We start from the raw sequence: 21,964 nt of genomic DNA, 5'->3' as shown, positions 1-21,964 counted from the left end.
TCTCCTAAGGAACTATAAAAATGAGGGTAGGGAGAGGGATTGATTTACCAGTTATATGTGTCCTCCCCCTTTGCACCACCTTTTGAGCTCCCTGCAGAGGTCTAAAATGATTTGACACAGGGAAGGTGATCAGAGCATTGATTTTGCAGCCTGGAGTCAAGACCGTCTGTCTGGACACTACTGCGCAGGCAGGCAGCTGGACCACCTTGGCTTGGAGCTGCCTTCTCCACTGCTGTCTGAGCTCCTTGGCATTGCACTCAACTGCTGTTCAGCAGCCATGCCCAGACTCTAGAGATTTGTTTTTTTTCTTTCCCCTCTTGCCTTAATTTGGTACCAACGAGGTGGTACTGCCTGTGTCTAAGACAGCTCTCTGTGGTCCCTGATGGCCATCCATCTGCGGGCTTCAGTGGAGAGCCTGAAGGTCAGGACCCTTGGAGTTGGCCAGACCCACACCTTTCTCTTTTTTTCCTCCCCCTTCTCCTCTCTGTTTTTAAGAAGTGAGGTTTCACTGTGCTGCCCAGGATGGCCCCAGAACACCTGCCCAGTCTACACCTTTCCTATTGTCTTTACAACCTGGATAGACTACAGACTTTCCTGACCTCCTGAATAAAACTGAGGTTATACCTACCTTGCAAGATTAGCCTAAGAAGGAGGTAAGTTCTGAGTCCCCTCACCATCCCCCATCAACCTCTCTGGGCACTCCCCCAAATGAATTGTGCTTGCTGGCTGTGTGCCTCCCAGGCCTTTGGGGGTGGGAGGCATTCCTTCTTGCCCTGAATGGGACAAGACCCCCGCGGAAGGAGAGTCGTATTTGGTAGTCGGGGATTCTTTTTCCCCCAGCTCCTACACTGGAGGGGAGATTAGAGCATTATTTCTAGGTATGAGGGAAGCCTTGCGGGAGGTGAGTTCCAGTTTCTACCACTGCTTTGCGGAACAATCTAATTTCTATGTCTGCCTTGCGGAAGAGGATCAGAAGAAAGGTCAGAAGGATTCTGCTTCTAAGCCGGATTCCTTCAGTTCAAAGTATCCGGCGCGTTCTGAGCCCCAACCATATCTTCTCAGAATATTCGGCTACAAGATGCTAAGGGTGCTCTAGGAAGCCGGCGTCTCCATCCCAACCCCAGCAAGGAAGTAAGCACAGCCGCCGCGCCCCACCCAGCGCTCCGGCGGCTTTGAAAGCGCAGTGTGGGGCGCAGGGTCCCTGGAGAATTTCTCCAGGTGGGTGGAGACCCTGGGGACCACCTTCAGCCACTCTGCCGCAGACGGCTCCCGCCCGCAGGGCTTGGCATCCTGGGGGACCGCCAGGCGCAAAGTCCCCGTGGCCCGCCGGGTCCTGGGGAGCAGCGAACGCTGGGCGGCGCAGGCCAGGGCGCCGGGGCGGGGCGCGCCGGGGCGTCACGTGGCGAGCCAGCCGGGCGGGCGGGGCCGCGCAGGCTAAATAGGGGCGAGCGGCCGGGACGGCCACCGCGGCTCGGGCTCCGGCTCCGCCTTCGTCTCCGCGAGCTCGCCGCTCCCCTACGGCAGGCCCCGGCTCTCGGCGTTGCGCCCGGTGAGTGCGCCGGCGTGGGGCGCCACAGACGTGACCTTGGCGGAGGATGGGGAGCCAGCTGCGCGCGGGCGCCGAGGCTGGGCCTCTCTGCTGCCCCAGCCGGGCCCAGGCGCCTTCCCGCGGAGTCCTGGGGGGCAGGCAGGGGTGGCGGTCGCGGCCGGCGGGGCTGGACCGCCTGCGAGCCGGAGGCGCAGTGCACCCCGGCCGCGCTCCCCAGGGCTGGGCGGGCGGCCCCGGCCGCGGCGGTCTCCCTGGGCGGGCCGGAGGCGGCCCCGGGGCGCTGGGGAGTTTGCGGGGAGCCGCGGGGGAGGAGCCTGCGGGGAAGCTGGGCCCGGATCCCGGCGGCGGTGGCCGGCCTCTCTTTCCCTCGGCCTCAGCCCTGGCCTCGGGTCCTCGGCACACATTGCTGAGATAATGGTATCGACCTGCATTCTGTTTTCCTTTAGTTTCTTGATTTGTTTTCATTCTAAAGAGTTTGCCCGGCGACTTTCAGCACATAACCCCATACAATTCATGGGATCCCAGAAGACATCACCTGGGATCCCATGATCCCGGGTGGCTGGGACGAGCCGGGCCAGAAGAGTTAGCCAACAAACAGGAAGAGTGGAGGTCGGGCTGGGGTGGACTATGTCGGGCTTGCTCTCGGGATATGGGAAGAGGACGTGGTCAGTGCTACACTTGGACTCCTGGAAGGGGGACAGCCTCAGGCCAGGAGGGTTGGGGGCCGGGAGTACTTCGCGGCCTGGGGCACAGCCCCTCCTTCAGTCAGTGGCCTGGAGGGCGGGCGGGGGTGGGGGGGTAGTACCTGTGCGGCACTGTGGGGTGGCCTCCGCAGGCCAGGCCAGCTGGGCAGGCCGGCGGGCAGGCCAGGATGAGGTGAATTAGACCTGGCTCTTAGGCGCCTGTATCAGTCCCCTGCCAGGCACTGAGGAAGCCCCAGCCCCACGACTCCCACACCAGTGAGTGGGCCAGGGAGATAGGGGTCACTCCCTCTGCCAGAGAACGGCTGACTTCCGTTCATCTTGGTGAATCTGCAGGAAGGTGAAGAGGCCTGGGAGGTTGTTCTGCTCTTTTCTTCCCCATCAGCCTCTTCTCAGTGGAGACTTACTTCCCATTGGCCCTAGTGATGGTGACCTACGACCTTTGAACTTCCTAGAGAAAGAACTTCCCAAAGAGAGTTGAAGGCACCATAGAGAAAAGCGGTTTCTGCTCCTTTCAGGGTACTGCCTGGTGCAAAAGTGCAGGTCCCTCATCTGCCTGCCTTGAAGCCCAGGTGGGACACCCCACAGACCTGGCTCAAATGGACTTCCTTGATGTTGACTCTGGACAACCCTGTTTCAGACTGGGCACGCAGTGGGACCGGAAGCCCTTGGGCCCCAGGTTGAAAGCCCTTGTGGTGCTGATTCAGCAGTTTGGGTTGAGGCCCTTCTGTAGTAGGGGTGGAAATACTTGGGAGGAGTCACAGGTCTGTCTACTTTTCATGATCTGGTGTGAGGAAATTGTTAGACATGCGAGGCTGAACTATATGAAATGGAATATTTGAAGATCAAGGGGGGTAGAAACAAACACTTGCATGATTCACGTGAAGGGCAATGGTGGGGCTGATCGGATCTGTGTGCTGTGCTTGCTGCAGTTGGTAGTCCCTACACCTGCTCCCTTGAGGGCTTTTTGGTGGTGGTGTTGTTTTGTTTTGTTTGTTTTGATACTGGGGATTAAATCCGGGGCGCTCAACCACGGAGCCCCTTCTCATCCATTTTTTATTTTTTTATTTTGAGATGGAGTCTCACTAAGTTGCTGAGGATGACTTTGAACTCTGAATCCTCCTTCCTCAACCTCCAGAGTTGCTTGGACTGTTGGTGTGCACTGCTGCTCCCAGTCCAGTTCTCTCCTTTTTAACTTAAAGCCTTAACTCCTCCTTCTGCAGGCCTGAGGCCTTCCAGGGTAAACCTAACCCTAACCCTCTGAGCAGCGGTTTCTGCGGGTCAGTTATTCTCCTGCACCTGCTTTCCTTCAGAGGAACATTGTTTCTGCTTCTGCAGGCCTCTTCTTACACTTCTCCTGGGCTTCCTTGGAATTTCTTCTACTCTGTATCAATCCATAAGCAATGTTGTTATAAAGTGTGTGTTGTTAACAGATCTAATGTAGTTCATTCATCTTTTTTTTTTTTTTTCCTTTTTGTGGTGGTAGGGATTGACCTAGGGCCTTACCGTGCTAGGCAAGTGCTCTACCACTGAGCCACATCCTCAGCCTCTAGTTCATTCACATTAAATACACATGGTATGTTACCCTATATGAGGGACAGTTAGATTCTTTTTTTTTTTTTTTTTTTTTTCTGTACCAGGGAAGAAGATGATGATGATGATGATTTTTTTGTACCAGGGATTGAACCCAGGGGCGCTTAACCCTGAGTCACATCCCCAGCCCTTTTTTATATTTTATTTTGAGATAGGGTCTTGTTGAGTTGCTTAGGGCCTCCCTAAATTGCTGAGGCTGGCTTTGAACCTGCTATCCTCCCAATCCACTGGGATAACAGGTATATGCCACCACACCGGGCCCTTTTTATTTTTATTTAGAGACAGGGTCTTACTAAGTTGCCTAGGCTGGCCTGAAACTTGTAGTCCTGCCTCACCTCCCAAATCGCTAGGATTATAGGCCTGCCTGAGCCTGGTTTTCCTACTTTTTCACTATTGCTCAAGTGCTACAGTAAATGTCTTTTTGAATCTCCCAGTTACTTTCAAGAGTTTCTCTTGTGTAGAAGCAAAAGTGAAGCAGAATTAAAGGCTGGGTCACAAGGCATGTGACTCATCACATATTCTATTGTGCTGGATATTGACATAGTGCACTCCTGGGTGACTGTCTCAGTTTGGTGTTTGTTGTTGTTCTTGTTTTGTGGTTTTTTTTTTTTGGTACTGGGGATTGAACCCAGGGGCACTCAACCACAGAGCCCCATCCCCAGCCCTTTTTTGTATTTTATTTAGAGACAGGGTCTCACTGAGTTGCTCAGTGTCTTGTGGTTGCTGAGGCTGGCTTTGAACTCCTGATTCTTGTGCCTCCTCCTCCCAAGCTGCTGGGATTACAGGCATGCCCCTGCACCTGGCTTGTCTCAGTTTCACTCCCAGCAGTGTGGAGGTTCCTGTTCCTTCTATTCACCAATACTAGCTCTTACCAGATTTCAATTTTTACCAATCTAGTAGGTTTGAAATGGTACCTGTTTTAATTTCCCTGACTAGAAATTCAAGTTTTATTTTTTGCCCTAGAAAAGCATCAATAATAGTGAGGCTTTCCCTGTTTTGTTGTTGATCATTGGTAGCATTTGTGCGTTTTTGTTTCCAAGACAGATTCTCACTAAGTTGCCTAGGCTGTCTTCAAACTCAAGCCCCTGCAGCCTCAGCCTCCTGGGTAGCTGGGATTACAGGTGTGTGCCACTGTGCCTGGCTCCCTTTGTGTATATATTTACTTATTGTTTGGGAATTAAACCCAGGGATGCTTTACTGCTGAGCCACATCCTCAGTCCTTATTTATTTATTTATTTATTTTAAGTCAGAATCTTGCCTGAGTTGCTAGGGCATTACTAAGTTGCTGAGGCTGGCTTCAAATTTGTAATCCTCCTACCTCAGTCTCCGGAGTTGCTGGGATTACAGCCACCATGACTGGCTCCTTTGCGTGTTTTGATGTGTTTGTGAACAGCTAACCCTCACAGAGTTCTTTAGGTCCTGACCTAGGTGTCTGAACTGTGTAGTTAGGTCACGTTTTCTCATTTGGGTGTGAGGTTTAGGGATGCAGTCTTACTCTTTACAGACAAGAAAGCTGGGCCACCCGCAGTCTGCAGCATGAGTTGCATCACTTAGAAGACTGAGGTAGAATTTCATCCCTGACAGTTAATCTGCCCTGCTCAGGTAGGTGCGCTCCTTCACAGATTGTTCATGGTCTTCTCTCAAGCCTTAGTTTTTCCCACCTGCAAAGTAGAAGCCTTATACAAGACTGGGGTCCTTTTCTAATTATGAATGCTGGGTGCTGAGAAGGACACGTGGATTTCAATTCCAACTCTTAATCTCTCTTTACCAGGCCAGTGACTTCTTTGGTCTGGTGGAGATAATCTAATGTTATCAGTAAGCAGGGCTGGCTGAGCATTGGACTGGTACCACCTAGGTGGTAGAGCCCTAGAGAACAGGCACATATTCTGCCTCCCAGCCTGGGTGGGGTCAGGCTGCTCCATGACCCTCTGACCTGCTGTCCTGAACTTGGGCGGGGCATGTCACAGAGGAGTCACATGGCTTCCTGCTTACACAAGTCCTGGGGTCAGGGGGTAGAGGCTGTCAGCCAAGGCCTCCTTCAGTCAAGGGTGTGTCAGACCAAGTCAGAGTTCCAGAGCCCTCTGCCCGTCATTCTTGGTTTACTTGAATCCACTGGGGTTTTGGCAGTAAGATGGTCAAGTACGTCAACACGTAGGGCCTCGTCATCAATAGTGGAATAGTCATAATTTTTCACTCAAACTGGGATACTTTTGAAAATAATTCTTCTGGGGCAGCAAGTGTTCACTGCCCTGCAAGCAGGAGATGCATATTCAGCTACCAGTGGAGAGGGGGTTGAGGTTTCCTGGTGCAGGGAGGCCCCTCCTTCCCTCTCAGGTCTGCCTGGTAAGAACCATCTGTTCCTGCCCCTGTACTACTCCCCGCCCCCCACCAGGGGACAGCAGGACCCAGCTGCGGGGCACACCTTTCTTTTGCTGGCTTTCATGTCCAGCAGTCCCAGCCCCCAGCCAGCCAGGAAGCTCAGTGTCGCCTGCCCCATCCTCAGGGAGCTGCCCTGTCCGGCCAGCTGAGAGGCATAGACACTAATCTCATTTAGATCTCAGAGGCTCTCTAAAAGCTCTGCAATATGCCCACTTTAGAAACAGGCCTGGGTAATGTAGCGCCCCTGTCAGCATCTCAGAGCTGGGAGAGAATCTTCCAGAACGTAACCAGAACATTGTTCAGTAAGACTGTCTGGTTTCCCACCAACAATAAACATTTCTTTCAACTGCTGAGGGCCTTTGTGTGTCCACTGTTCTGGTCCGAGGGTGGTGATTTTCTTCCTTGTGCAGGGTGTGGGTTTGCAGTGGCTGATCGTCAGTGTCCCACTTGTGGGCATTGTAGCCCGACGTTTCCAGGCATGTGGGAGAGTGGCTTGAGCAGGCTGGCCCTGCTGCACCTGGTGTGAATGATTGACTTATTTTGGAAGTTGACTGGCAAGTGGGTGGCCTGTGAAGTGTCTTAATGGCCTGAAGGGTTCAGGTGACATATGGAACCTTCTTCCTGGTTCCCATGGAGTCTCCAGGACTAGATAGTGGCGCTGCTGGTTCCTGGCTTGGATGCCTTTTCTGGGCCAGGCAGAAGTTAGCCACATCAAGCCTGGCTCCAAGGGACTGATAGGCCACTGCCTGCTCATAGGGAGAGAGATGAGGCCAAGGGCTGGGATCCATGTGCGCGCGAGGGCGCGGGCGCTGCAAGGGCTGTACCACTGAGCTGCACCCCCAGCCTGTTTGTATCTGAATTTAAACGTGATCAACCAAGAATTCCTTTAGGAGCAAAGACATAAAACACCAAAGACCACATCAAGGCTGTGATTCAGAGCAAAGAAGGAAGGCTCCTGGGCCTCCAGTGGGTCCTTGAGATTACCCTCTCCCTTGCCCCAGGCTGCTCCAGCTTTGAGGTATAAATAACTGGGTGAGCTGAAGTGGAGGGGCAGTGAGGATCCGCGCCGTCTTGTTTTGTGGGTGTACTGAAGAGGTTGGAACTTGAACAGCTGCCTTTAATGATGGTGAGAACCAAGCCAAGTTTTTATGGAAGAGAAAGAAACGCTTAATATTCTCTGTCCCGGTCCCACCAAGTCTTCACCCTCCTCCTCACTTCCCACCTTCCCCTGATGCAGTGGCTCTGCCATCTCCAGGCACAGTCCTGGTTTGTGGTTACTTCAGAATGTAGGCACTGATGGTGCATCTGTGTTTTCCCACGGTCCTGGGGAGCGAACCCAGGGCCCTCTACCACTGAGCTACATCCCAGTCCCTTTATTTTGAGACAGGGTCTTGCTAGGTTTCTGAGGCTCTCCTTGAACTTATGATCGTCCTACCTCAGCCTCTTGGGTGGCTGGAATGTAGACCTGAGCCACCACCACCCCTGGCTGAAGCCTCTGGACTCTTTAGAGACCCCTGGAAGAGGTCTGCCGGATTCATAGCACCGCTGGGCAGAAGAGCAGGATATTAGGGAAAATCTGCTCTGGGTGTCCGTTCACTTTTTCTGATCTGGAAATTTCAGGGGCCTATGGCCTGTCCCTCTACGTCCTTCAACAGACGGCTCTGTAACAGTGGAGGGGAGGTTTCTTCCTCAAGCTCGCTGGCAGCCCAACTCTACTCTTTTAGGATGGCAGGACATACATAAGGCTCCCTACGACTTGGCGTTAGCTCCTCTCCTGACGTCCATTCCATCTCCTTCCAGAGTCCCAAACTTCACATTTGTCCTGGGAAGTCATTAGGGTGTCTGGGGAACAGTTTTGCTGTGGGAGTGGATCACTTGACCACAAACCCTTTCTTTACACGTGACAGCATTCTTCAGGACACCAGTGGGATGTATGAACCATTGAGTGCTACACGGGCTTGGCCAGGGGAGGAAGGAGGGCCTGATCTTGTCACCAGAGACTGACTTGGAAAGGGTGGGGGGTGCAGTGGATTCCAGATCTTGCTGGGAAGCCCATTGACCGGGACTAGAAATAACAGTAGCCCACAGCTTGCAAGTGTGTTCCTCCTGTTTGGGCCCCCTCCCCTCCTGAAATAAGGACTTTCTATTCATCTTGTGTAATGTTTTAAAAATCACTGAATTGAGAAATAAGAGCAAAGCATTTGCCTGAACTAGGGGAAGTGAAAGTGGATTGCTGTTTTGGCAAAGACCTTGGAACCCCTGACAGAGTATTAGCAGCTGAGCTTGTCTTTCGCACCCTTGCGCATTCCCAGAGGGATTGCCATTTGAGCAGCGTTGGGATAATGGAAGTTGGCTACTCACTAGAGTGAAACTGCCCCTGCTCTCAGGGTATCTGTCTCTTCCTCTAGGAGGGGACATTTGGCTTCAGAGATGGGCTCTCAGCAGTCTCAGAATCCTTAAAACGTAGAGGTTCGCTGAGGTTGGAACCCAGGTTGTTTGTGTGTGATGGTTTTGGTGGGTTTTGTTGTTGTTGAGGTTTTTTTGTTGTTGTTTTGGTAGCACCAGGGATTGAACCCAGAGATGCTCTGCCAATGAGCTACAGCCCCAGCTCTTTTTAAATTTTGCGACAGGGACTTGCTAATTGTGATCCTCCTTACACGGCCTACCAAGCAGCTGGGATCAGTGTGCGCCACTGGGCCCGGTTTAGAAGCTTGTTTTAATGCAGATTCTTCTGGCAATGTGGAGGTATTTGGGGTAGGTTTGGGGTAAACTGGAGTCACCTGGCCCATGCTAGAGGTGGGGAAAAGGGGAGGAGAGAAGGGGAAATGGAGCCTGTTGGAGTGAGCAGCACTGCACTCTTTTGTGTGTACACCCGGCACCACACAGGGGCTTCTGCCCTGCCTCGGTTCACATACAGCTGCCAACAGAGACATGGTACCTACTAATCCACTTCATGGGTGGTGAAACCGCGGCTCCGTAGAGGTTGGTGCCCCCAGTGCCGGTTAGTGGTGGAGCTGAGGCACAAATGCAGGTCTCCTGCCTCCACACCAGGGCTTGTCCTCACCACCAGGCAACAGCAGCTGGTAGCCCCCCGAAGTCTGTGCCACAGGTACAGGGCTGAAAGGAGTCTTCTTCCAAGGGCTTATCCTGCTGTGAGTGGGCTGGGCGCTGGGTGGTCCCTGCTGAGCTGTGGCTCCAGCTCACAGGAGCATGGTGAGGAGCAGTGGGACCAAAGGAAGAGGAGTGAGCACACGGGTCTCCCTGCTGGCAGAGTGCCGGGGGGCTGCAGGAACTGGGGGCCACCTGGGAGATGGGAGTGCCTGTGTTCTCTGCCACCACAGAAACCAAAGAAATCCCATTTTAAAATTTAGGTTGCCATGGAAATGCTCCTCTCCTTCTCTTGGCTTATGGTTTCCCATCTCAGCAGATGCCGAGCCTCCCGGGGGCACCTGGGGACACTCGTTCTCCATATACAAGAGATGAGAGAACAAGCCTGGCGACCTGTCATCTGTTCATCCAGACTCCCACTTTCAAGGAGTGGACACTGGTGTTTCTGCACCAGTGCCCACTGTCTTGAGAAAAGATTAAAATGCCAGTGTAAGTCAGAGGGGCCCGACTTTTGCTGGACACATTTACCTCAATTTGCAGGCCATGTGGCCGGCTGGCACGTGATCACATGAGAAGGCAGCCTCCCCATGAGTCACTGGACATGGGGACATTAAGGGCATTGAGCAGGCAGTCTTTAGGGAGGAAGCCTCATTGGTGGCAGAGGATGATTGAGAATGCATTTGGAGATTATTACAGAATTGATCGTTTACCAACTTGGTGACTCAGGGTCTTTGGCAGCATTGCTACGATCCTTCCTAAAAGAAACAGAGTTTGAAATGCAAGAACATGTTCATTTTTTTTTTTTTTAAAGAGGTTTTATTTAGCTCACAGTTTTGGAGGCTGAAAGTTCAAGACCAAGACCAGGCAGCCCTGGCGAGGACCCTGTTGGCCTGGGCTACCCCACAGCAGATGGCATCATGGTGGCATCGTGTATGATAGGGAGAGATTACATGGCTAGAGGAGAAACCAGAGACTGGAGCAGAGCCCACTAAGGCCTCCCACCTGCCCCACCTCCTGTGTGTCACACGACCTCCTCACATGGCCACACTGAGGCCAAGCTCCTGCAACATGGCCCTTTGGAGGACACACTCAGACCATAGCAGTATGGTCTCCTGGCACAGTTACTGCTTTTGTATATTTTCTTTGACTTTTTCCCCCCATACTGGGGCTTGAACCCAGGGTTTCGAGCACCCACCACTGGGCTGCACCCCCAGCCGCCGCTGCCATCAGCATCATCTTCATCATCGCTGTTTTATTTTGAAACAGGATCGTGCTCATTGCCAGGCTGGCAGCTTTTGTGCTGCTCCTGCCTGGGCTTCCCGAGTAGCTGAGAGGGAGCTGGCATTGTATGCTGTGCCACCAGGCCTGGCTGCGCCTCTCACATCTTGCCCGAAGCTGCAGGACGGCACCTACCCATGCTCCCTGCTTAACAGGCCCACCTTACTAATGGTCTGCAACTCACTTTTCCACCTAACAGTAGGACCTGGGCGCTTTTGCTCTATCAGTACGATATGATTCAGCTAGTTCACTTTTCAGCGACTGCTTTGTAATCTACCTGGCCGTTCACCATGATTTAACAATTACCTGCTATTAGACATTGACTCTGTTTCTGGTCTTATCGAGAGAGTTATTTAGTGAGCAGCTGTCTGTGTGCCTGTGTCTCTTCACTTGGACGATAGTGTATCTGTATAGTAACTTTCTAAATGTCAACCTGTGTGAGTCACAGCACACAGGTTTAAAAGTTGGCAGGCAGCCATCATGGTGGCACATGCCTGTGATCCCAGCTACTTGAGAGGCTGAGCAGGAGGCTTTCGAGTTCCAGGCCAGTCGGGGCAACTTAGCAAGACCCTGTCTCAAAATAAAAGATAAAAGGTCTAGGGTGTGCTCAGTGGAAGAGCACTCCTGGATTCAGTGCTCAGTGCCACACACGCGTGTGCACACACCCACACACCAGAAAGTAACGATAGCGATCCATGTGCCATCCTGGAGGGCCTCCACAGAGCTCTTTCCAGAACATCTCTCTCTCCTCACATGTGTATTCTTCCAGAAGAATCATTCTTGCACTTGTTGGACTGTTAGTTATTCACATGTTCACGGTCAGAACCCTGAGCGTGGCCTGCCCTCTCTGCCAGCTGACACAGTGGGCTTGAGTTAAGCCATGGTGAAGTTTGACTCTTCCCTGTGCGGGTCTCCTTGTGAGGCGGTGTTGCACTGACACTAAGTCACAGGCCCTTTGGGGCCTTTGCCACAGCCTGACCTTGAGGAGGTAGAGCCTGCTCTCAGGAGCCCCGGGGACCAGCCGCCCAGCCCACCCACGCTCCCCACCCAGGCCCTCGCCAGGCCGCAGGTGTCGGCCAGGAAACACTTGCTTCTGTTAGCTCCTTGCGCGAGAGGGTGATTCATGTTGAGCTGGAAGTCGCCGGCCTCCTGACTCATGCTGGCGTCCTCGGATGAAGGGCTGAGGTGGGAGGTGGGGTTTCTCAGAAGGCCCATCTCCGAGGCTGGAAGCAGAGCCCTTGGCTGACTGGGAAAACCCGCTGGGCTCGCAGGAGCCAGGTGGCTCGCGGAAGCTGCTTTTCTGTCGTCTCCACTGTGACTGGCAAGGGCCACGCTTGTGTTTGCCTGCCCCGTTGGCCCTTCCCTCAGGACATGGTCACACATGCATCTTTCAGATCACTCACTTTGGGAAGGCCTCTCCAATTCTTGAACAAATCCATGCAGTTCAGACGTAGCAGAGAGGGCCCTGGGCTCAGTTTAGTCACGGCACAGCCCCCGGACTGTCTGTGTCCTCATGTTGGCCATCAGGCATGGCGGGAGCATGGGCACAGTGGAGGAGGCTGTGGACACCGTAGACCCCTGAGGTCCATCTGCCGTCACCCCAGGCTTCACCAAGGGGCCAGGATGAGAGCCTTGCTGTCTGCCCGAGGAGCGCCCTGGTGTGTAGCGTGGGACCCATCATAACTCCCCCCGTCCTGTCCTTTCCAGGTGGGTTCAGGATCCAGTTTCCAGAATGTGGTGGCCTTTGGCCTTTCTGTGCTATCTACTGGTGCTGACCAGAGCCCAGGGCAGAACTTCTTTCCACCCGCTGTCAGACGAACTGATCACCTACATCAACAAGCAGAACACCACGTGGCAGGTAGGCTGCGGGGCTGCTTCCTGTGTCTGTCCTTATGTCACCTTGGGGGTTGGCCTATGCACTCGGATGGCTCCCAATGGGGCCACAGGACCTTCTGTGTGAGAAAGTTAAAGCGTAGGATCATGGTCGCTTCCTCCCTCCCTGTGCACCGTGGGCATGGGAACAGGCATGAGCGAGTGTCCCCAGGTAGGCCGAGGCATGGAGGAGTAGGTGAGTTCCCAGCCCTCCACAGCCAGGGAGCCCGAGAAGCCCGCAGTGGAGGCCCCTGGGCTCCATCAGTGCCCTGTCCCACCACTGCTGGTTCCTGCTGATCCCTGAAGACTGTGGGAACCAAGAAATGAGGAGTGAGCCGTGTGCAGGGCGGGGGGTGGGGCATGGGGTCTCCTGTCAGCAGATGGAGAAGGCACCTGGTCTGGGAGCTGCACTCTGCGCATGGGCTGCTCTGGTGGTTCTCCAGTTCTTTTGTCTCCCTGGCCTTCCCTGAGGAGGACCCTGTGTGTGGGCAGCGTGCCCGCCTACCCCATGCCAGCAACCTCTGGGTTGGTAGGTGACAGTCACAGGCATGGCTCTCTTCCAGGCGGGACGCAATTTCTACAATGTGGACGTGAGCTACCTGAAGAGGCTGTGTGGCACTTTCCTGGGTGGGCCCCGGCTGCCCGAGAGGTGAGTGCTGTGCCTGGAGAAGCCCTGGCTCTCAGCCTGTGGGCCACAGGCAGCCATGAGGGACCGTGGAGGGGGAAAGGGAGCCGCCCTAGGTCCCCCTCAGAGCTGGCCAGACACCTCCAGGTACAGGGTACCTCCAGCCAGTGTGGGCATCTCCAAGGTGTCCTAGAGCCTGGGACAAGGCTCCAGGATGGCAGATGGGTCTCAATGAACTCCATTTTGAAAAATCTAAGGAAAATCTTAAGAAGAGCCAGCCATAGGATCTGCCCTTGTGTTTCCTTTTCCTAGAACACGGCCTAGGGCATTTCCATGGAGCTGTTACTCCCAGCAGCCATTACAGGTGGCTGCCTGAGGGTGGGGTGGTTGCGGTCCTTACAGGAAGGCAAGGGTAACTCATCATTTCTATTCCAGCCTGAGCTCTTAGGGCTGTAAGAAGAGCACAGTTTTCATTTTTAGCCATTCCAAGTCGCAAAGTGGGAAGTGGACTGCATCCATTTGGAGAATCGCAGCGGGATGGATAGGAAAAGTGAAGTTGTAGGACTCCTTGGGGCTGAGGATGTGGCAGTGACAGGATGTGTTCCCCACACATTGGAGAACTTTAATGTTTTGTTTTGCGGGCGGGTACCAGGGATTGAACTCGGGGCCACTCAACCACTGAGCCACATCCCCAGCCCTATTTTGTATTTTATTTAGAAATAGGGTCTCACTGAGTTGCTTAGCGCCTTGCCATTGCTGAGGCTGGCGAAAGCGTGATCCTCCTGTCTCAGCCTCCCGAGCCGCTGGGATTACAGGTGTGTGTGTCACGCCTGGTGAGAACTTGAGTGTTAAAGACTGTGAAACCTAGGGTGGGGCACATCTGTCTTGGCATACAGCTAAATGACTCTTTAAGGAAAAGAGAAAAAAGAATGAATCCCAGATACTTTTCTACTCACAGCCAGTGTCGTCTTGTTCCAGTACACCTCTTATGTGAAATGAAAACCCAGAAAAAAAAAATCACAAAAATAAATTTTAAAAATGATTTAAAGCATCTAGACAGATGTTTATGATTAAAGGTGGGTAGAGGAAGCAAGAGACATAGAACTGTTGAAAAATATCAAACGAATCTAGAAAGAAGCGTACAGAATGCCAGATTGCATTGAGCCATGGGATCAAGTTCTGTGTTACAAGATTCCTAGCGCACCTCTGCGATCCCAGGGACCCGGAAGGCTGAGGCAGGGGGATAGCAACTTAGCGAGACCCTGGCTCAAAGCGAAAAAGTAAAAATGGCTGGGGATGCAGCTCAGTGGCAAAATGCCCCTGTGTTCAGTTCCCACTACCAAAAAACCAGACCGTGAGGGGAACTTCTGCACATCTCAGCCCTCACTTGCTCTCTTGGTGCAGCCCTTAACCAAGAAGCCTTTGCATCTTGGGGGGTGAATTGCAAGGTGACAGTTTGTAATGAAGACCTTCCTTTGTCCAGAGTTCGGTTCGCTGAGGACATCAATCTGCCTGAAAGCTTCGATGCTCGGGAACAGTGGCCCGACTGTCCAACCATCAAAGAGATCAGAGACCAGGGTTCCTGTGGCTCTTGCTGGGTAAGACCCAGTTGGCTAGGATTGCTGCAGGAGCAGAACGGGTGGGGGAATGGTCAACAGTCTGGGGAGGGATCAACTGTGACCAGGCAAGTGACGTTAACTTTCAGATTCAGTTCCCATCAGTCTAATGATGGTGTCATGGTCAGGAGTTGTGGCGAGGATTGGGTGGAGAAATGAATGGGCTGTGTGCCCTGCAGAGGGTGAGTCCCTGTATACACGGGCAGCGCTGGCCACTACTCTGCTTCCTGAGTGTCCCATCTCTGTCAATGAGCTGTCCTTGTTTTTGAGTTGTGGTAAAATACATATAGCAGAAATTGCCACCATCTTAACATTTTTTGTGTGCAGTTCAGTGGCGTTAGTATGTGGGCACTGCTGTGCAGCCACCACACCCTCTCCCAGAGCTCCTTTCACCTTGATGTCGGGGCTGCCGCCAACACAGACTTCTGCTGCACCCCAAGCTCCTCCTCTAGGTGAAACCAGGCAGTATTTGAGCTGTGTGTTTGTGTTTGCTTCAGAAGTGAGCTGAGTCCCCAGGTAGAGGCTCAGGTGGATTGGTCTTTGCTTGGAAGCTGAGTTGGAGTCACACGTGGCTTTGAGAGAGACTGGCCATCCACAAGGTCTGCAGACCTCTCTGGTGATGGCGGGAGATGCCACAGGTCGGGCGTGGCAGCGGCCTCACTGGGCAGGACTTGTTCCCGCAGGCATTTGGGGCTGTGGAGGCCATGTCTGATCGGATCTGCATCCACACCAACGGGCACGTCAGTGTGGAGGTGTCTGCAGAGGACATGCTCACCTGCTGTGGCGGCCAGTGTGGGGACGGGTGAGTCTTGGGCCCCTTTACACAGAGGCCTGAGTGCAGAATGACACTGAGGACTTCTTAGGGGAGGGAAGGTGTTTCTTGGCTGAGACAGAGGAGTGGAAGCAGGCCCGGAGTGGCTGCCACTGTCTGACCTACAGAGCTGGGCGAGGGGAGGGTCCTGGCACAACATGGTCTCAGAAAATGCCGTTAAATTTCTGAACCTGGGACTGGTGTTTCCTCACTTGTTCCTTCTTCCTGTTCATGGAAATGTACTTGCCTTGGGGTTATTTTCTTATTTTGAATCAAGACAGTGGGCCCCAGGTGGATCGCACTGAGCTGTATCCCTAACTCAGGGGCTCACCAGTGCTAACGTCCGGCCTTGGGCCCACACCAGTGGTGCACATCCGTGGCTGCACATAGAAAGGCCCGAGTTACAGAAACGTGCCTGGGCCTCACTGCACACCAGTGAATCGCTCTCTGGCACTGGTGGGTTTTCCTAGTACATTCGTCCCTGCTTTCCCACAGGGGATACTCTCCAGTACCCCTCATGGATGCCCAAAACCCAGGCTAGGACTGAACCCTGTATGTGCTGTTTTTTCCTATACATAAATTTAATGCTTTTTCCACCTTAACTAAGCACTTAGCACTTGCTATGCCCATAAGTTTTGCAGAGACAAAACCAACACAAATTTCTTTTTCTTTCGATATAATTTCAGGGATAAGAGACTTGGGAATCTCAGCATCTGATTTTTTTTTTTTCTTATTAAGTTCAGAACTTTTCACTTAAATAAAGCTCTTTATGGCTTCTCTTTGGCCTACTGGGATTGTCAGCATTGTCACTCTTGGGCTCTGGGGCCACTGTTAAGTAAAATAACTTGAACACAAGCATTGTGAAAAGACCTGGGAACCTGATGACCAAGACAGCTACTAAGTGCCTGATGGGCAGGTAGTGCATGCAGCACAGATACTCCAGACAAGGGCATGATTCTCATTCCGTGCCAACTGGAGTGGCATGGTGTGAGATTTCATCACGCTGGTCAGAACAGCTTATAATTTAAGACTTAGGAAATGCAGGAACTCTCCATTGAACAGTTTAGACCACAGTTGGTGGCACAGGTAACTGAAACCTCAAAAATCAAAAACTACAGTTGGGGAGGTTGGAGCTCCTCTACCTCGGGGAATTATAATATCCTGCCTGGCTGAGAACCACCATTCCAGAAAGAAGGAAGCCTAGAGCCTAGTTTGGTGTAGACATGAATGTAAGAGTCCTGTCTTCTGGGGGTGGGGGTTTATGGGAAGGGATGGGAGCCTGGTCGGATGCCTGAAGAAGTAAGTTGAGGGAGGGTGACGGGGGCTTGGTGGGCTCTGGGAGGACAGTCATGCCAGTGCTAGGGCATGTGGACCCAGGCAGTGGTCTGTGCACAGCCGGAACTTCTCTTACACTGAATTTAACAAAAGGCTCTTTTTCTAGCTGTAATGGAGGCTATCCGTCTGGAGCTTGGAACTTCTGGACAAAAAAAGGCCTGGTTTCTGGTGGCCTGTATGACTCCCACATAGGTGAGTGTGATTCCTGTCTGCCAGAGGGTTCCATAAGCCCTGCGTCAGGACGGCTTTGGTTTCTGTTATGAAGGACCGTGGAGGGCAGAGGGCTGGGCAGGAAGACGGACACAGATAAGGCAGCCCTCCAGACACGGTCAGCCCCAGGTCAGGGCTGCAGGCATGGGCTGGCCTGTGTCCAGTCCTTCCTCCTGGCCTGAGGGCCTTTCGGTGGTGGTTGTAGGCTGACCCCCCTCGTCCACTCTGTCCATCAGGCTGCAGACCCTACTCCATCCCTCCCTGTGAGCACCACGTCAACGGTTCCCGGCCCCAGTGCACAGGGGAGGGGGACACTCCCAGATGCAGCAAGAGCTGTGAGCCCGGCTATGCCCCATCCTACAAGGAGGACAAGCACTACGGTAAGGTGGGCTGGGATCTGCCACAAGCCAAAGGGAGGCAGAGACCAGGGCCATTAGATCCTAGGGTCCAGGAACACTGGGAAGGAGGAAGGAACAGAAGTTCCTCGCCTCACCCCCCCACACTCTGCCTGCTCCACCCCAAATCCAGCTTCAGCCCTTTTGAGCTGCGAGAGACCGAATCCCTTATTGTGTGAGTCGGTGGCCCGTCCTGGAGCGCTGGGGTCCTCAGCCCCCTCCCATGCCACTCTGCCCAGCTCCCAGGCCCAGCTCACTCCTTAGGAAGCCTTTCTTGGCCTCCTGCTGTAAATCAGCACATAACTGCCTGGGGGAGCTGAGGTGGCACCCTCACCCCAGCTGGTGTGGTTCCCTCTCCAGGGTACAGTTCCTACAGCGTCTCCAGTAACGAGAAGGAGATCATGGCAGAGATCTACAAAAACGGCCCAGTGGAGGGCGCCTTCACCGTCTTCTCAGACTTCCTGACCTACAAATCAGGTGTGTAGGCAGCTGGGTGGAGGGTTCAGCCGGCAGGTGCTCAAGTGGGTCAGCAGGACTCACCCGGAGGAAGACCTGGGGCTCCTGAGGAGGAGGGCTGCCGGACCTCCCTTCGTCCACCCTCCTTCCTGCCAGCCACCTGTGGCTCCCGGCAGTCCTGTGGCCACTGCTTTCCACCTGTGCTGTCCTGGTTTCCTTCATCTCTGCACATAGTATCCCACATCCCTCTCCAGGAACTTGCCTGGCTAATTCCTCTTCATCCCTCCAAGCCCAGCTCAGCTCTCCTCTCTGGGACCTTCCCTCTCCCTGGCAGTGGTCCCTCCTGCCTTGGCCCGTGTCCTTCATCAGTCTCCACATTTGAACAGTGGGGACTGAGTGGCCTATTTCAATCATTTTTGTTTTTGTCTTTGCAAAGACCTAGTGTCACACCTGACATCCAGAGATGAATAAAGGAAATACCTTGCTCTGGGTGGTGCCGAATGCTTCCCATTCCTGACCCTGTCCCTGTCAGCTCCTTAGAAGCCCCCCATTCCGGTGAACTGCCTTTGTTCCTACTTTTCTCTTATTTACATTCAACCAGATGTAATACCAGTGCTCTCAATTTGGAACAAAGGAAGATTATTTGGGCAAGAAAAATAAGTATTGTCATGAGCCAATACTTACACAGTCCTCTGCATGTTACTAAAGATGTTTCTGATTTGACAGATGATTCATCTGCCAGGGAAGGCCTGACTAACTAGATCTCTGAGCTCCTTAGCCAGCATCTTTCCCATCAGCCAACACCAGTGACCCATCCTCCTCCCACCTCACCTCTCCAATGCACCCCAGAGCAGCAATTTAAAAACTCTTCAAGCTGTGTAAAACTCTTGACAGACAAACCCATAATTATACAGAATCCCAGGATGTAAAACAGATAATTGGTCACTCAGCAGTAAATTTCTTTTGTAAGTTAGTCATTAGAGAGAGCCACATGTGGTGGCACATGCCTGCAATCCTGATGGCTCCAGAGGCTGAGGCAGGAGGATTGCAAATTCAAAGACAGCCTCAGCAATTTAGCAAGGCCCTAAGCAGCTTATCAACACCCTGTCTCAAAATAAAAAGCAAAGGGGTGGGGATATGGCTCAGTGGTAGAGCATCGCTGAGTTCAATTCCCAGTACCAAAAGAAGAAGAAAAAAAAAAAAAAACTTAATGATTAGACCTTTTGTTTTTAAAATCAACCAACAAATCTTTTTGTCGGACTCCATTTCAATATTTCACATAGTTGAGTGTGTTGGGCTTTTAAAAATGTATTTGGTACTGGGCACATGTTTTTAATCCCAGTTACTCGGGAGCCTGAGACAGAAGGATCACAAGTTTAAGGCCAGCCTGGGCATGGTAAAATAATTTTTAAAAGTGCTGGAGGACCAACTTTATGCTTTGAATATAGCCCTTGATGCTCTGCTACTGCAGCTTATTTTCTAAATGGACACTTTCTTTCTCTTCCTCTCTCTCTGCTCCTCCCTAATCTCTGGGAAATGGGGAATTACCTTTCTTCCCCATTTTAGGCAGATTTATCTTTCCCTGAGTATGCACTCACCATAGAAAGGAAGTAATCCAGACTTTGGGGATGGTACCAGAAGCTCTCAGAAATGACTGTCTCACAAAATAACAAGTGAATTACAAATCCAAAGGAGAACACATGGAATGTGGCCTTTGAATCACCTCTTTAAAAGCCCCCTGTTCCTGCTGATGGGCAGAATCACAGCCTCGGGGACAGGACAGGAGTCCCCTGTGTTTCTCCTTTGCTAGCAAAGCAATAAATGTTCTTTTTCCTTTTTCTCAAAAAAAAAAAATAGTGCTGGAAAGGTAGCACTTTTTAGCTCATTGGTGGAGAACTTGCCTAGCATGCATGAGGTCCTGGGTTCCATCCTCTACTGCAAGACAAAAAACAAAACCCAAAACCACGTGTGGATTATCTCCCTATATCACGGGAGCCCCTGGAGTCTTCTGATGGAGCAGTGGTGTTCTAGCCCTTTGTCTGTCTGTATTCTGTCGATGGAACCCAGGGTCTGGCTGGGAGGCCTGTCTCTGCTGCTGGGCGTGGCTAGCTGAGTCGGGGTGCTGTGGAGCGGGATGGTGGCCTGGACTTGGTCTGAACTGGCTTTCCCTTCCTCAGGAGTGTACAAGCATGTTGCTGGAGAGATGATGGGAGGCCACGCCATCCGCATCCTTGGCTGGGGGGTAGAGAATGGCATCCCTTACTGGCTGGTGGCCAACTCCTGGAACACTGACTGGGGTGACAACGGTGAGTGGCAGCCCCCTTCCTGCTGCAGATAGGGAGTCATGAGCCAGAACAGACTGGGTGCTGGTGGGCTGGGACTTCTCCGCGTACGTAGACAGCCGCTGAGCCTGAGAGGGTGGTGTGCACCGGGCCGTGGCTCCAGGAAGCTCTGCACAGCAGCTCCCACTGGACCAGGCTGTGAAGGTGACCTGGGGTTGGTGAAAGTGCCTGGAGAGGGGAGGGCCCGGCTGCTGGGCCAGAAGCTGAGAGCACAGTGGTGCTGCAGGGGGCAGGTGACTCACTCTCAGTCCTTGGAGTGAGTCTGAATTACTGACAAGGATCAGAAATGAAGGCATACATTCAAAGCACCTTTCTTTCTGTTTCCAGGGTTCTTTAAAATCCTCAGAGGAGAGGATCACTGTGGAATTGAATCAGAAATTGTGGCTGGAATCCCACGCACTGAGCAATACTGGGCAAAGATCTAGTCTGCCGCAGGCCTGGCTGGCCAGTCCTGGGGGTTTCCCTAAACGTAGCCAACTGGTCTGGGGGTGTGAGACGCGGGCAAGAATGTCTTTTATTCTTTGAGTTCACATAAGGTACAAGAAGTTGTAGACAGGGTCTAAAGAACTGGATCAGGCCAAACTCACGCCTCCCGGTAGAACTGTCTTCCAAGGAAACGTGTCCATTCCTGCTCCCTCCCAGGCTGTTCAGTGGACAATGGCCACAGTGCACCCTGAGTCTTCCCCGTAGACTAGTGCTGTTTGTAGTGCCTGCTGCTCCGGCTCTGGCTGCAACACCCTCCCACCCCTCGTCCAAGCAGCGACAGACCCACCGGCTTTGGCTGCAGGCTTTCCAAAGGAAGGGTCTGTGGAGTCCCAACAGGACAAATGCCCACGTGGCGCAGTACCTCTAAGCAAGTAGCCTTCTAGATGCCACAGGTCCATAGCAGGCATGGCGTGCAATCCTCTGGAGAAAACCGCGTCGACCCAGGGCGCCTGCATCCATGGCCCTTGGTAGTGCTGTAAGCCCTCTCTGGTTCTGTCCTTGGCTGATTCTTTTTTAATAGAAGTTTTATTTTTTGTGCACCTCAGCTGATCATGTGAATGAACAAATCTAATAGCTGGAAGAGCTATACTCGTTTTTACAGATTGTCTCCCAATGGTCTGGCTTAAAACAAATCAAGTGGTCAGGATTTGCTGGCTGACCTACTGACCTTGACTACCACATTGAAACTAGTTTGGGAGAAATCAGCTTTTACTGTTTTTGAAAAATTACATCTTCACCCTGTCAATTTAACAAGGAATGACTGTGCCAATAAAAGGTTTCTCCTTTAGTGAAATCTGCTGATGGTTTTAGCCTTCTGGAAACTGCTTCGTGTTTTCAAGTCAGGGCATCTGTCGTCTCTCCCTGGTTCCCTGTCATCCTCATCAACCCTTCTGTCTTGACAAGCTTGTCCCTGCTCAAAGGTAAGGACCTAGTTGTATTCCACTGTTCACCCACAAGCCCCACAATCTGCTGAGGTTTCAAGGTGCAACACCATGTTGGTCTTCCAGATCAGGTTGTCCATTTCCCAGGAGACACGTCTCCCAGGGTGGAGCCAGAGCCTGTGTGTGGTGTTTTGAGTTCCCTTTTGTTCACTAGTTTATATTGCTGTCCAAGAACTACTCCTTTGCATAATCCTAGTGAAGTATCATAACCAAGTGCACCAGTTCTTGAGGGAACCAGAAACTACAATAATCAGCACTCATTCACCT

The 21,964-nt window shown here is 52.5% G+C and overlaps 1 protein-coding gene across 1 annotated transcript; it reads left to right on the top strand.

The window, feature by feature from the left end:
- The first annotated feature begins 1,455 nt into the window (after nucleotides 1-1,455).
- On the top strand, nucleotides 1,456-21,549 carry Ctsb (cathepsin B). The gene is made up of 10 exons (XM_027926881.3): nucleotides 1,456-1,549; nucleotides 12,316-12,466; nucleotides 13,044-13,129; nucleotides 14,589-14,703; nucleotides 15,405-15,523; nucleotides 16,974-17,059; nucleotides 17,314-17,457; nucleotides 17,833-17,949; nucleotides 20,106-20,234; nucleotides 20,598-21,549. Exons 2-10 carry the CDS (start codon nucleotides 12,341-12,343, stop codon nucleotides 20,693-20,695), a joined length of 1,020 nt encoding a protein of 339 aa, XP_027782682.1. The 5' UTR covers nucleotides 1,456-1,549; nucleotides 12,316-12,340; the 3' UTR covers nucleotides 20,696-21,549.
- Nucleotides 21,550-21,964: the final 415 nt, after the last annotated feature.

Source organism: Marmota flaviventris, chromosome 3 (genome assembly GCF_047511675.1).
Source record: "Marmota flaviventris isolate mMarFla1 chromosome 3, mMarFla1.hap1, whole genome shotgun sequence".
In the NCBI taxonomy this organism is placed as follows: Eukaryota; Metazoa; Chordata; class Mammalia; order Rodentia; family Sciuridae; genus Marmota; species Marmota flaviventris.
This window is presented reverse-complemented; position numbering and strand designations above follow the sequence as displayed.